General features: G+C 42.4%; 1 protein-coding gene across 2 annotated transcripts in view; it reads left to right on the plus strand.

The window, feature by feature from the left end:
* Positions 1 to 16,290, plus strand: part of LOC120395884 — a 58,522-nt gene that overhangs the window by 12,212 nt on the left and 30,020 nt on the right. For both annotated transcript variants that reach the window (XM_039520645.1, XM_039520646.1), the window contains exons 7-14: positions 8 to 147; positions 5,453 to 5,594; positions 6,781 to 6,822; positions 7,537 to 7,564; positions 9,581 to 9,655; positions 10,800 to 10,933; positions 13,165 to 13,351; positions 14,220 to 14,696. In XM_039520645.1, coding sequence (XP_039376579.1) covers positions 8 to 147; positions 5,453 to 5,594; positions 6,781 to 6,822; positions 7,537 to 7,564; positions 9,581 to 9,655; positions 10,800 to 10,933; positions 13,165 to 13,351; positions 14,220 to 14,696 — 1,225 coding nt within the window. The remainder of the gene's footprint in view (positions 1 to 7; positions 148 to 5,452; positions 5,595 to 6,780; positions 6,823 to 7,536; positions 7,565 to 9,580; positions 9,656 to 10,799; positions 10,934 to 13,164; positions 13,352 to 14,219; positions 14,697 to 16,290) is intronic.

Raw genomic sequence — 16,290 nt, forward strand, 5'->3', positions numbered from 1 at the left:
TTCTTAGTTTGGGGCAGGTTATAATGGATACCCTATTGGTGCAATATTTGCAAACCTGCCTTGTGCAGGTAGAAACATCAAAAAAGAGTCAGGAACAGCAAAAGGACCAGTCCTTATCCATGCTGAAGCAAATGCTCTACTATTCAGGTTGTTGTTGTTATTATTTATTTATTTGTTTATTTGTTTGTTTGTTTAAAAATAATTCAGTGGTTTTACATAAATTCCTTATGATACTATTTATCAATGCAGTTGTAATATCCATGTGATTAATTGTGGACCCATGATATAAATTGCATTCAGCATTCATCTTTGACCACCTCACCTGGTGTCTGTTCAGTAATTTATCTCCCCCAGGACTACTAATATTCTACACCTCTGAGCACAGTAATATGCTATCAAAATTTTTAACAAAGGGTTTTCACAAATTTTTCACCATAACACCTCACTATTCCACTCTTCAGGAATAGTTACCCAACATGCCTACTTCCTCCCCACAACATGAAGCTCCAAGCACCTTTTGAAAGATTTACCTGGCAGCATCAGCTGATCCTTAGGACAGCAACAGTAGTGGGAGGTGGGTTGCCTTGAGGATTCTGGTGGCAACGGTAGTGGCTGGTGAGTTATTTACATCTGTATATGTGAGGAGCTGATGAGGGCAGCACTGCTACTATCTACTTTGTTGATAGCAGAGACTGGCCATTTTGGGAAGAAAATGTTCTACTTCCATTGCCTAGCAACAAGCAAACAGCACTGTTCCTTGTGCAGGCACTTAACTGTGGTACTGGAGAAGAAGGAGAGAAGATGCTTTGGCTGGCATTGCCACTGCCTTAGCAATAGGCAAGCAGCTGTGTTTGAAGCAGATTAAGACTAGCTGAGGTTCAGATACACTAGAATTACAGAACTTTCCTGCCCTTCAAAACAGACACTTCTTTGAGTAGTTTCCCTATAGGTGTTCCACTTCAGGTGTGCATGTGCCACTTCTGCCCTTGATAGGAGATTTTCCATTAGCAGTGTCCGTTCAGCCCATGTGTACACTCCATACAACCTCATGCCATGCTCCAAAGGTATATAGGGCTGCGTGGGTGAAACCACCTTCAGTCCTTCTCTACCACCTTGGCCTGAGAAGGAGCTACAATTTGCCAGATCTCCAGCTCCACTGCACCAGGAAACTAAGGTCACATAGTCTCCAGCACCAAATCCCCAGCATAAGGAGACCTTTGAAGAATAGGAAGTTAGGGCAGACTGAGAGGTTCCTTAAGCCTCTGTTTTGTATGCATCTCCAGATGAGGCACTAATGTCTGCACACCATCGATAGCCAATGATTTTTGTCAGTTCCAAGACCTTGTGAAGGGGATGGCTGACACTCTCCAGACATCTCTTGAGGAGGTTAAAGACTCACATTACAAGCTTCTGGACATTTTGCAGTCGGCAACACCCACTCGGGTTGTGCTACCCATTAATGAAGCACTCCTGCATCCAGCAAAGACTGTGTAGCAAACTCCCACCACCAAATCATCAACTTGTAAATGGGTGGGATAAGAAATATTATCTTCCCCCCAGGGACTCAGAATTTTAATTTTCCTATCCCAACCTTATTTCCTGATGGTAGATACTGTAAGTGAGCAGAGTAGACAGCATTATTCCAGATCTACTCCTCATGAGTAGATCCTGCGTGGGAGTGTAGATAAGCCCCTACATAGGCGGGAGCAAAGCTGCAGTGTGTACACCGACATAATTAGATTGAAGTAAGCTGCCTTACATCAACCTAACTGTGAAGTGTAGACCAGGCCTATGTCTTTGCTGCTATCAAGGACTGGTTCAGGAGGACCTATTACTCAGCCAGTAAACACAAGAGCTGGTTGCAGTTTTCTTTTGGTGAAGAAGAAAGAACTCCTTAGTGGAAAAGATCAGCGCAGTGCATGCAAAGCGTCCCAGCTCACTCCAAATGTAAAAAAATGGATGCCACTGTTTAGGGTGGGGAGTACACCTCAACATATTCACAACTCAGGGCACATGGTCACCTCCAGTCACCTGGTCTCCATCTCCTTATTGGTTTGTTGGACTGCAGTCAATGCGAAATGCCTGCCTTTGCCCCCTCATCCTCTCATCAAATCAAGTATAGTATCATGATGACTATGCTTATTTTTCTATTATATCAACAAAAGCTGACTGAAAGATTCCCCCTCCCCGTGTGCCGAAGTTATAAAGTTATGGAACTGGTGTATAACCCGTCAGATTCAGATCTCAGCTGTTTACCTTTCTGGAGTCCAGAATGTCACAGTCAATATGCTCAACAGATGCTTCTCCCAGTACTACAAATGAGAGTTGGACTCTCAGATCCTTCATGGGATATTCCAGAGGTGGGTACTTCCACATACAGCAACAGGAAGTTCCCCTCTCTTTGGGAGATGCCTTTTACCTTCCTTGGACAAACGGCCTGTTCTACACATTTCCTCCAACACGACTAATTCTAAAAGTGAGGAGGAAGATAAGGCAGGACAAAGCCAGAGTTATCCTCGTCATACTGACCTGGCTCAGACAAGTTTGGTATCCTTATCTGCTTCACCTGTGTGTCCAACCACCGTTCAAGCTTTCAACTGTCCCTCATCTCCTCTCCCAGGAAGCGGGTCATGTGCTTCACTCCAGCCTAGGGGTCCTCCGTCTCCAATCATGGCTCCTAGATGGCTCATGGGATTAGAATCCACCTGCTCAATAGGAGTACAACAAGTATTATTAAACACTAGAAGGGAGTCAATTTGAATTATTTATCTTCAGAATGGAAGAGCTTCAATCACTGGTGTCACCCTCACTGCCTTGTGTCTGAATTGTCTCTGCTCTCAGCCATCTTGAATTATCTGCTCAACTTAAAAAAAAGCAAAACAGGTTTATCAGTTAGTTCCATTAAGATTCTCCTTGATGCAGTATCAGCTTTTCGTTCCCCACTAGTGGGGTATTCTGTTTTTGCACATCCTCTATCCCAGGGGTAGGCAATCTATGGCACATGTGCTGAAGGCGGCATACAAGCTGATTTTCAGTGGCACACTCACTACCTGGGTCCTGGCCACCAGTCTGAGGGTGCTGCATTTTAATTTTAAATGAAGCTTCTTAAACATTTAAAAAACCTTAAATGTTTTTTAAGGGAGGGATAGCTCAGTGGTTTGAGCATTGGCCTGCTAAACCCAGGGTTGTGAGTTCAATCCTTGAGGGGGCCACTTAGGGATCTGGGGCAAAATTTGGTCCTGCTAGTGAAGGCAGGGGGCTGGACTCGATGACCTTTCAAGGTCCCTTCCAGCTCTAGGAGATTGGTATATCTCCAATTATTACCTTTTAACCTTATTTACTTTACATACAACAATAGTTTAGTTATATATTATAGACTTATAGAAAGAAACCTTCTAAAAATGTTAAAATGTATTACTGGCATGCGAAACCTTAAATTAGAGTGAATAAATGAAGACATGGCACACCACTTCTGAAAGGTTGCTGACCCCTGCTCTATCCTTAAGATTTATTAGTGGTCTGGGGAATCTATATTCTGACTTGGGATCTCAGCCTGGTACTTAGATTCCTTATGAGACCTCTTTTTGAACCTATGGCAACCTACTCCTTGCTTCACTTATCTATGAAGATGGCCTTTCTAGTAGCTATCTTGTCAGCTGGAGAAATTGGAGCCGTGACCCATTTACAGTATTTTTCAAGGACAAAGTCTACCTGCAACCACACCCAAAGTTTTTACCTAAGGTGCTGTTGGATTTCCATCTTAATCGGTCTATTAATCTACTGGTATTTTTTCCTAAACCACATAAATCTCAGAGGGAAACTTCCCTTCGTATGTTAGACAGGCATATGTTAGACAAGCATTGACCTTTTATCTGGATAGGACCATGCAGTTTTGGAAATCACTGAGACACTTTGTCTCCATTGTGGAAGGATCAAAAGAATCTACAATCTCTTCACAGAGACTGTTGAGATGGATCTCGGGGTGTATTACTGCTTTTTATAGTGCAGCTGGTGTTTTGCCTCCTCAAAGGATTACAGCATACTCTACCAGATCACAAGCAACTTCCACAGTGTGACTCAAAAACATCCAAGTGCCTCAGATGTGCAGAGCTGCTACGTGGGTTTCAGCGCACACCTTTTCTAAACACTAGGCCTTGGTCCACACCATCAGATTTGATGCAGAACTTGGTTGTGCTTTGTTGTCTTCAGTGTTGGACTTGATTCTGAAGCTTCCTGTGAGAATACTGCTCAGGAGTCGCACCCATAGGGATACTACTCAAAGAAAAAGAAAAGGCTACTCACCTTGTGCGGTAACTGTGGTTCTTCAAGGTGTGTGTCCCTATGGGTGCTCCACTACCTGCCCTCCTTCCCCTCTGCTTTGGACTGTTCTTGTTGCATGTTGGGATAGAGAAGGAAATGAGGGTGGTTCACCTGTGCAGCCCTCTGTACCCTCTGAGTGTGGCATGAGGTTGTATAGTATGCATGGTCTGAGCGGACACTAATTACAGAAAATCTTCAATCAAGGGCTTGAAAGGTGCATATGCGCCTGAAGTGGAACACACATAGGGACACACATCTTGAAGAGCCACAGTTACTGCATAAGAGTAAACCTTCCTTCTAGCTAGTACCCCTGAATCCAGCGGACTGCTCTTTCCTCTCCAACCTACAGCATTCCCTGGCCAGGCTGAAAATATTCACTGTCATTTAATTTTCACATTCCTTTAAAATATGCAAAAATTAAATAACAATATTCCCAGTACTGCAATATGAGCCTAATTGCGAACTCACATCTGTTTTACACTGAATATTGTAATTACCATTAATAATACTTAGCATATAACTCTTAAAAATTATGTTGGGGCATTAATTAATTAATCCATAACATTCCTGTGAAGAAGGCAGATATTATCCTCATTTTACAGATATGGAAACTGGTACACATAGAGGTTATGTGACTTACCCAAGACCACAAAGGGAAGCAGTATTAGGACCAGGACTAATCCAAATTTCCTGGCTTCCCTTCCACTAGACTACATTGCTCCAGCTCCATTTTCAGTGGAATTACTCTTGATTCACAGCTGAGAGTACACTGAGAGTACAAGAAGACTATACATCCAGCAGTTGAGGGAAAGATGGTAGTTATAACTGGCTTAGCAGCCAATTTATGGCCATTTTCTCTGTAGAGAAAAGACAGAGTACTTCAACGAGACTGGAATGGTTTCAGTTAAGACATAAATACTTTACTGTTGTAAATAATAAGTGAAAATGTATATGACTAATGATGAGAAGCTCAAAGGCAGAAGTAAAGTGAGATGGGAAATCTGGGACAGAGAGAACTAACAATAAATAAAGTTCTTCAGGGAAAGTCCTAGGATTTATTTGAGGGACACCTCACCATGATCTCTTGTTTTGCTTTTGCAGAGAATAAATGCTGCTACTTTTTTTTTTTCAGATCCAGAAAAAAAATAGAAGAGAACGATGTTCTTTATTGCACGAAACCTCCCTGCTCTGAATGTCAGAACTATATACAGTTTGTGGGCATAAAGAAAATTGTTTCCGTACAAGAATCATTACAGTCATCATCAAACCAACAAGTAAGCTAATGCAATGCAATTACCTTATTGTAATTATTTATTTATACATTCATTTGGTGTTTAGTGCTATAGTTTATGATCAACGTACTCAATTTAAAAAACCCTAAGAATCTGTACATGCCTGCATCATGTAGTAGAGGAAGCTCCACTATACAAAACACCTTCAACATACTTAAACATTCATAATTATACAAATGAATGACTAAAACAATATGGCTTTCACTGTGCCCTGAAAGACTTTAAATCCAAACTTTTCTGGAATAAAAAGGGAATAAATGCTATATTCTAGGACACTCTTCATTGAAAAAGTCTAACCTCCTGCAGTTTAATCCTAGGGACTGACAGTAAAAGCCTCCCTAGCTGCCAGAGGCCCGGGGTAGCGGCAGCAGGGCTCCGGTGGTGATTCAAAGGGCCCGGGGTTCTCTGCAGCAGCCGAAGCCTCGGACCCTTTAAATCACCACCCAAGCCCTGCTGCTGGAGCCCCGGGTCCTTTAAATCGCCCCTGAGCCCTGGGGCTTCCAACCGCCTCTGCAGCTGGTAGCTCCAGGGGTGATTTAAAGGACCTAGGTATTTAAAGACCCCGCCTCTTCCGGTTGAGGCCATGCCCCCTTCTCAGGACTCCAGCGTACCGGTAAGTCCTTTAAATTACTTTCACCTCTGGGCTTACTACACTTTACAAGTGATTTCTACATCTCTCTTTAAAGACTGTTGGACACAAGAAAAACAGAGAATTGAAAATTTGATCATGCAAGTGAATGTGCTTTCTTGAACCTTCTGTATCTGACAGTCTAGCCTTCCCTTGGAGCATTGTATTGTATCCAGAGTTTCCTGGCCATTACTCATTTGCTGAGTAACTTGAAATGGAGGACCATTTCCTCCAAGGAAATACTTATAATTCTTTCCTTGGCTCTATTGCAAATGGCTTGAGTTGACTTGTTAACTTTTACATAGTTAGTATTTTACAGTTTTGGAAACTATAGTTCTGGAGAATTCTTTCTTGGGAGGTTGTCCTAAGCCTGGCTTACATCCAGATATCTAGCCTGCCTCCAGTTAATAGGAGAAATGAGAATATGCATATTGTAAAGATTACCCAGACATGGAGAATTCTAGAAAGAATATTCACAAATAAGACCAGATCGGCCAGAGATATATGTGTATTTTTAAAAAGGTTTTTTTTCCTTTTCAGGACTCTACAGACTCTTTAAAGAGCAACTTTGAATATTATCAGGTATGTATCCTTATTGAGGAGTATAGAGCAGGGAAAATGTTGCAAAAAAAGTATTCACAAACACTCATTAAATAAAATCAAATTCACTTTGATGTTGCTCAAAACCACTTTAATTTTCTTTTTTTAAATGTTTATCCAAGCCAATATTGGTTTGTAAGAAAGTTCACCAAACAAGAAACTGAGGAGCATAGTTATGTAAATATGTATTCACACTAGTGTTCACAATAGAGGTGTTTAGTGGCTTTCTTGAAAGCTCATTATGGGTTTGGGAGTCATCCAGTTAGGGATAGAGTGGGAAACACCAACAAGAAGAAATGTCAGGAATAGCACCAGAGGAGGAAGACAATGTCACTTAAATAATTAAGATTTATTAAGTATGTTTGATAGAGGTAAAGGAATCAGAGTTTGGGGGAGGAAAGAGAAATGGGAGAGGCAGAGTTAGTGACAAATTAGATAAATACTGATATAAAAGTAGCTTTTTGACCTGGAGCTTGCCTTGCCTGAATAGACTGAAAGATTTAGGAATGAAATAATGACATAGATGGGATGTAGGTATGGGTAAAGTATCTGGAATTGTCTGATGTCCCAAGAAATTCCCTGGACATATCTAATGAATAGCTAGAATGAATAAAGGCAGCTGTGGTCAGAAAAAGAACTATTCAAAAAAATTATTTGGGACTGTGCTTTGCATAAATTCCTTCTGTTTTTCAACAGTGGAAACCTCAGTATGCGGAATGTTCTGGTAAGATAACTACATACAGTTGAACATTGTGTCTTAAGGTTGGTAAAGTTGGTATTTTATTATTATTAAATTAGACCAGGGGTCGGCAACCTGCAGCACACGTGCCAAAGGTGGCACGCAAGCCGATTTTTGATGGCACGCAGTGGGGGCTGAGCCACTCAGCCTGCCACCTCTCTGGGGTTCCCACTGCTGGCCCCTGGTGAAGGAACCCCAGGCTGGCAGTGGGCTGAGACCCCGGCTGGCAGGAGCCGGTGGCTGAAACCCCAGAGCAGGGTGGGCTGAGCCGCTCAGCCCGCTGCCGTTCTGGGGTTCCTGCTGCTGGCCCCTTGCCAGCTGGGGTCCTGCTGCCGGTCCCACTCAGCGCCCGCTGCTGGCCTGGGGGAAGGAACCCCAGGCTGGCAGCGGACTGAGACCCCAGCTGGCAGGAGCCAGCAGCTTAAACTGCAGAGCGGCAGAAGCGGGCTGAGCCGCTCAGTTGCTGCTCTGGGGTTCCGGCTGCTGGCCCCTTGCCAGCCGTGGTCCCTTGCTGCTGCCCCACTCAACTTGCTTCCAGTTGGAGTTCCAGCGCAGGCCCCTTGCCAGACAGGATCCAGGCCTCCAGCCCTGCTCAGCCCTACCAGCTGCCAGCTCCACTCTCCTCAGCTGCCGATCTGGGGTTCCAGCCAGTTAACAACTGATCACTCAGAAGCCTGCGTGCAGTTTAAAGTATCCAAATACGCGCCAGACATTTTAAAACTCAGCAAGGAAAAGCAAGGGCAGGGATCACACTAAACTGAGAAGATCTGCATTTTAATTTAATTTTAAATAAAGCTTCTGAAACATTTTGAAAACCTTGTTTACTTTACATATAACAGTAGGTTGGTTATATATTATAGACTTATAGAGAGACCTTCTAAAAAATGTTAAAATGTATTACCGGCATGCGAAGCTTTAAATTAGAGTGTATAAATGAAGACTCGGCACACCACTGCTGAAAGGTTGCCGACCTCTGAATTAGACCTATTAGCTCTATTTTGGTTCAGGGCCATACAATTCAAATATCTGCATCCCACCACTCTACTTGCTGGTTTAATACTTCTGAATGAACAACAGGCTGATGTGTACAAGAATCCTGCTCTCTGCACCGTAAGTGGCCAAGTTTTCTGGATGTGGTAATGGGCCTCAGATTAGCTATAGGAATGTGCAAAATGAATAATACATTTACAAAATAGCAGGTGTCTTTTGCTCACCAGTCTTTGATGTCCCTTTTGGCCTTTAGTCTTTCTTTGTGACTCAAATTAATATGAAATGAAAATTTCATTTTGGACATAGGCTTCTAATTCTCATGCCTTTGATGTGTGTTTAGGTGCTTTCCTCTGGCGCTAAATAGGCTGATCAGAATCCTGCGTTTTATTTTTCTTTTCTCTAAGAACAGCTTGGATTCCTTGGGCTTGATTCTTCAGCCTACTACATTCATTTTATGCTGGTATAAATCCACTGAAGTCAGTGGAGTAACACTAGGGTAATGGAAAGAATCAGGCCTCTTATTATAAAATAACAGGATTACACATCAAAGGCATGAGAATTAGAAGTCTATGTCCAAAGAAAGACTAAAGGATAGAGGAGCTAGAACTGACAAAATTGGGATAGGAGAAGTTCAAGGCTCCCACTATGATCGTTTGAGGATGACTTGGTCTGTCTAAGGTCTTTTCTGTGCAATGATGATAATGATCTCACTCCCCTGCATCTTGTACTATGGGTCACATTTTTGTCTTTGAATTTTTTCATGATAAGCTTTGACAAATCTGAATTTTGCGTAGAAGGACCTTTGGATCCAAATATCAACCAGATTTTAATTCTTGTTTATCAAATATTGTAGTAAACTGATCCTGAGATACCTCACCCTCTCCCTTTTGTAGTGAGCAGGGATCTGGTGCCATTCATGGTAATAGATGGGATCCCATCCATTACTAAACCTCATCAGAGAAAATCTGATATATCATTCCTAATTTAAACTTTTTTTCTTTTATCCTCCAGCTTCCCCCTTCAGTAAGCAAACAGAGAATTCAGAAAAAAGAGATGGAAAAGAAACAGAAAGAAAGAATGATAAAGGCAAAAAAAAAATTAATCAAACTTGCTCATATGTTCTTATTTCTTGGTTTACATAATTCCTTTTTCTTTAAGATGTTTGAATAAATTTAATTGTTCTGAAAGTCTTGAGCCATAGTGTGGGCAGGCAACTTGCATACTTCCAACATCCATCTCCGGCAACATACCTTCAGTCTTAATTTGAAATTTCCCTGCTATTCCACTTCTGGGCCTCTCTTCCTATAATAATAGAAATAAAGTTATTGTTTTGATCGTATGGGTTGTTATTTGTATAGCACTATGGCTGTGCCACTGGTGCTTTACCGACATGTACGGACGTAAGGTCCCTGGGATCTTACAACTTAAAACACACAGGTAACATAATGGATAGTGACAACAGATCATTGTGGGGAAGGGGATAGACACAACAGTAATGGACGGGAAGGGAATATAGCTTTTGGGAGAGTGATGTTTTTAAGTAAAGCTGATTGTGTAAATTGTCTTATTTTATATTATTTGTATTAATTATGAATTAGTTATTTATTTAAATAATGTTCAGGTAACAGGGAAGGACATATAGCATCAAAGAGAAGATAAATGGCAGTATGGTAGCTGAAATAAATGAGTTTTGCAGAGGAACGTGAAGTTGAGTGAGTGAGGAAAAGGCTGTCCCAGGTATAGGATATCCACTTTGGGCCTGATACAAAGCTGTTGAAGTCAATGGAAGTCACTCTTTGTGCCAGCTGAAAGAAGGGGCAGGCATAGGAGTTACTCTCCCTTCAGCAGATATAGGCAGAGTAGCCAGAGAAGGGAGCAAGACTAGGGGATCATTGCACATTGGCAATCCCCAGTTGCTGGAACGGCCAGTGTAACTTACAGCAGGGACTGGAGAGGCACAGATTGGTCTCAGGATCAGGAAAGTTCAAGAAAGAGGATTCTCAGAGTGTCAGTGGACAAAATTTTAATGTGGTTTTAGGATATTGTTCTTTATTTTAACACACATAGAAATGAAAGGTACAGCAGCATTCGTTTTAACCAGAGACTGCATAGTTTGGGAATTATCCTCTGTAGCTCAGTCTCATTTGCTATTTTACATTTACTCCATTTGCTCCTTTTGCTCCATGCTTGTTTTGATGAACTAGCTTCTAATTCCACTTTTTTTCTTTAGGTCCTCCTTCTCGTCTACCAAATAAAGAAGACTTGTGCATCTTCTTAGCACTCCATATGGAAAATTCACCAAACTGTCAAGAGCCAGCATGTAAATATGTTGGTAACAAACAAAAAAACCCAAATATCTTAAAAGTGAGTTGAGTGAATTCAGTATCTATTGTGCAGAATAAGAGAGGCCATGATGTTAATTAGGATTTTAACTATTACATATTGCTGATTATGATTTTGACTGGTTAGGATTTTAACCTACAATATGCAAAACGTACAAGCTCTGATAAATCAAAAACTCCTTTTATTTTTCCAAATTGCATAAATACTCAGTCCTTATGCCAGCCAACAGTGGTGGAATAGCCTTTAAAATATCACAACATTATCTGGTAAAGGTTTCATATGAGTGAAGTGGTTTCCAAATCTTAGTGTTTTCACATGGTCATGTAATGTTTAGTCTTACATGATCTCATCATAGTCCAAATTTGGTATATCATAAAACAAGCACACAGCATAGTTGATAGTGTCTGTTTTTAAGTGGTTCAGAACCAGATGAGCAGAGATTTTGCAGGTTGGGGTTGAAGTGCACTGTCACTTGCGTACAGAAGGCTTGCAGACAAAGTATCTGCCTCAAGCCAACTCTGATAGTTCCTCATTTTCACAATTCAGCCCCCCAAATCAGGAATTCTATATGTGATATTGTCTAGTATGTTCTGATATTGTTTAACATGGAGCTGCAGAACTAGGAGTAGTAAGCAGAATAGTTTGGCTATATTAGTACTAAATTATTGCAGTTCCCATCTATCCTTATGGAAATTGATGGATCTGTGTGTCTGTCTGGAGAAGAATTTCCAGACAGAAGGACTATTTTCCTTCCTTCTCACTAATTCTCCTTATTAAAAATGTCCAGGGTAAGCTCTTCGGGCTAGGGATTGACATGTGTTATATGTTCGCACAGTGCCTGGTGCAATGGAGCTCAACTTTGTTGAGGTCTTTGGGTACCACAGCAATATAAATGTTAAATAATACCAGTAATATATTTGATAACATTTGGCTCTTGAAAAACTTAAGTTTGTAGCATAGTCAGCCTTAGTTTTCAAGGACAGAAATATAAAAGCAAAACTTTCATACTGAAGAAAGCTTTAAAATAAGTAATACTAAAATATATAATTCTTACCTATATTTTTAATCTCACTTACCTCTGTTTAAAATATTGTCCCTTAGCCAATATTTTCCTGTTTGGTCCTGCAGTGAAATTATTGTGCTTGTTTCATCCCTGCAGTTGCAGAGGACGTAAATTGCATCTCAAGGGGCAGTTGCTCTGGGGGAGGGTTCACCATATTGGAAAGCAGTCAGTCATACAACTTCTACTTTCCTGCATGTGATTCACCATGGGGAGCAAGCATAATTCTTGCTAGGACTGAGGGTGTGTCTTCACAGCATATTTAGCTTGAGTTATAACTTGGGTGATACCCCTAACTTGATTCCCATTCACACACCAGGCTCTTGCTTGAGTTAAGTGGTGCTTTAAGATCAAACTAGCTGGCACATCTAGCTAATGGTGAGTTGAAGCTCAAGTCATGCTGGAGTGAAGCTCAAACTAGTAATGCAGTGGGGATGCAACCCCTTGAGTTATAATAACGCATCAGCAGCTAATTCAATTATCTGTGCTGCTAGTCAGATCACTTGGTGTATCTCCAGTGTTGTTTTGAAGTATGGTCACTTGCATTTAAACTAGGCAAGCTTGAGTGCAGTAATTTGAGTACACTAGAACTAATTGTTTCAGTGAAGACAAGCCCTAATGGAGATTTCCCTGGAGAGGCACTGAATCAGCAGATTTCCTGGGTGCGTTAGACCCACCACCTTCCCAGTCAAACCCAAACATTTTCTGTGTTCTGCTAGCTGGTTGCACATGCCTCCACTCAGAAGGAAGTGTTGCAAGCAGTTTTCTTTGGTGAAATGGATATTGCCTCCCCTGTTTTAATTGGCAGGCTTAAACATAAGAACGTAAGAACGGCCGTACTGGGTCAGACCAAAGGTCCATCTAGCTCCGTATCCTGTCTTCCGACAGTGGCCAATGCCAGGTGCTCCAGAAGGAATGAACAAAACCGCTAATCATCAAGTGATCCATTCCCCGTTGCCCATTCCCAGCTTCTGGCAAACAGAGGCTAGGGACACCATCCCTGCCCATCCTGGCTAATAGCCATTGATGGACCTATCCTCTATGAATTTATCTAGTTCTTTTTTAAACCCTGTTATAGTCTTGGCCTTCACAACATCCTCTGGCCAGGAGTTCAACAGGTTGACTGTGCGTTGTGTGAAGAAATATTTCCTTTTATTTGTTTTAAAGATATTGTAAAAGCATTTTTTTGTAGTTTTTCAAAACTGGAATTGTCATCTGTGAAGCTAATAAACCGAAAAGGATTATCACAATGGATTGCTCCACTAAGGATCTTCATGCTGTGCCAAAAGCATTGTTAAGATTTCCAAATGCACTGAGAGGCTGTGAAGTTTACCTGTCTCGAATGCCTTGCATCAGTTGTGCAAAACTTTTGATTCAAGGTCAGTATCAGAGATACGATATTTGTAACTAACTGGCATCATACCCGTGAAAGGCTCACAGGTTGATAAAATAGTGATGTCAAGGGTTACTTCCTTTCCTCTTTACTCTTTTTCCATTCCTGCATGTCTTCTGCTGAATAACTCATCCTATTGTTGAGTGATGGTTTAGCTAGAGAGGTAAGTCATCCTGTCCTCTTCAATTAACTTTCATACCACAATCCTGTTATTGAAAAAGAGCGAATAAATGAGTCAAATTAAAACCGAAACTGCAACCTTAACACTGTCCAGAGGTGGCCTGCTGGAGGCTCAGTTTAGGAAAGTGTTGTTGTTGTTGTTTTTTAACGTTTCCAGTCAGGTTAAAAATAGAGAGAGGTTGTATGGGAATAAATGTTGTAGAAATTGTGTTGACAGAAAGATTTTAGGCATGTATGGTGGACATGTTCAGTCATTAGAGAGTATTAGGATGCAATTTCTAACCTGATAATACAAATTGTTGGATATTATTACCTGAGATTAATAGGAAGATCTAGATTGTTAATGACATAGCTGTTAATTTCTCATTTTTTCATGTTTGTGTAGCTGGTGCTGTACATAGAGGGTGATTATAATTGTTATTATTATTATTATTATTATTAATTTGTAGTGCAGTAGCACCTAGGAACACTAGTCATGGACCAGGCCCCCTTTTGTGTATTAGGCGTAACTGCCTCACACAGCTCTTCTCATGAATAATAAATAATAATACATGAAAAAGTATAACTAATATAATTACTTCCAGTACTGCTTTAATTTTACTAGTGAAGAAGGTGTGTCCACTTTATTATATTTCTTTTAAAATATTATCTTACATATATTTTTCTTCATACAGCTCAAGTTTCTCAAGTGTATTACTGGCCTAATCTTGAAATACAAACAACAGAAGTGAATCTGAACACAATTGAAATGGAAGCTGAACATGCTGATAACATCTTTAGGGAAAGCTATATCACTGCAGCAGTCTACGTACCAATATTAGATGTTGAAATGGTGAAGCAAAGGATTTTTCCACGAACAGGATCACCTCCAGTTGATAAGAACACCACTCCAATTACCTCTGTATATGATCATAAACGATCACGTAAACTTTTAGAAATACTTAACCTGACGCACATTAAAAAAGATAAATCATTCCAACAATCATATGAAGATGATATTCGTAAAGCAATGGAATCTTTTCAGACACTGGCAGGTGGCACTGATACCGAAATAAAGGAAAATAATTTTCAAGAGGATAAACATGCCATTGAAAAACAGCCCAAGTATACTCATGCATTGCAGCTCTGTAACTTACTAGCAGCCAGAAATGGTAAGTGAATGATTAGTATTAAGGTAAAGTCAGTAAGTACTGTAATATGGTATAGGAAAGATATGAGTTCAGGAATTTAGAGTCCTGGGTAGTAGAGAATTATATGTATTTAATGTGTGTGAAGCTGTAACACTGAGTTCTTCTTCGAGTGCTTGCTCATATCCATTCCAGTTAGGTGTGCACGTGCCGCGTGCACGTTCGTCGGAAGACTTTTACCCTAGCAACACTCGGTGGGTCAGCTGGGCGCCCCCTGGAGTGGCGCCACTATAGCACCTGATATATACCCCAGCCGACCCATCCACCGCTCAGTTCCTTATTACCGCCTGTGTCAGTCATTGGAACAGTGGAGCGCAGCTTAGCTGACCTCCACTTCCCTAGCTTCCTCGTAGTTTTTCTCGTTCATTATTATGTACATAGTTAGTTGTATATATTGTAAAGTTAAATTTACTGTTAATAGCATAGTTAGAATAGTATTAGTTAGAGGGGTTCGGGGATTAGCCCCTTCCCCGCACCCGGTACCGTGCCCGGGTTTCAAGCCGTGCTCGGCCTGCCACAGGCTGATGCCAACAGGAGATCCACACGACTCCTGTTTGAAGTGCCTCGGAGAATCGCACTTAATTGCTAAGTGCCCCATTTGCAGAGCTTTCAAGCCACGCACTAAAAAGGAGCGGGACATAAGACTTAGACAGCTCCTCATGGAGGCGGCTCTCACTCCTCCATCTTCGGCACCGAGCGCTGCTCAGTCAGAGACTAGAAGCACCTTCTCGGCACCGGGCCGTACCAATCTACCCAAGACCTCTCAGCACCGGACATCGCTGGCACCGAAATCGGGCCTCAAGTGCTCCCTCTCTCCAAGAGTGAAAACAGCGAAGACCGCTGCCGCCTCGGCACCACCTGCACCGAGGCCAGAGAGTGCACCTAGGTCGGACCGCCCGGTGCCGACACCCGCCATGGCACCAACTAGACCAGCACCGCCGACTCCAGTCCCGCAAAGGCCGTTGAGTCCGGCACCTGTGACCTCCCCGGCACCATACCATCCACGCCGGAGTCGTTCGCAGCGGCGAAAGACCTAATCGCCCTGACAGACTTGGCATTGCCACCACCCCCGGCACCGCCGGTGCGAGTGATCCAATCGATGAGCAAGCCGGCCTTGATTAGACCACCGTCTGTCAGCGCAACAGACCGGCACCACTCACGATCGCGGTCTCACGGACGCTCCAGGTCCCGTCGGTGCTCCCGCTCTCATCGCCCATCCCAACGCCGCTCGCAGTCCCGGCACCGTTCCGGCACACGGCACCGGTCAGACTCACAGCACCGATCACTCTCACGTTCCCCAGCTCACTACTCCCGGCACTGCTCCAGATCCCGGTACCGCTCCAGGCACCATACCTCCCGGAGCCACTCACGACGCCGTGATTCAAGATCTTGGTTGACCTTCCGACACCGGCTTGGTTGCAGGTCCCGATCTCGATCTCTCTACCGAGATACTTCACAGCACTGATCCCCGGTGCGTAGGGGAACCAGATCTGTTGGCACATCTGCCCAAGGCTTCTCTGCTCCTCCCTGACCCTCCAGACACACATCAGTGTCGTCC

Source organism: Mauremys reevesii, linkage group 1 (genome assembly GCF_016161935.1).
Source record: "Mauremys reevesii isolate NIE-2019 linkage group 1, ASM1616193v1, whole genome shotgun sequence".
NCBI classification, from domain to species: Eukaryota; Metazoa; Chordata; order Testudines; family Geoemydidae; genus Mauremys; species Mauremys reevesii.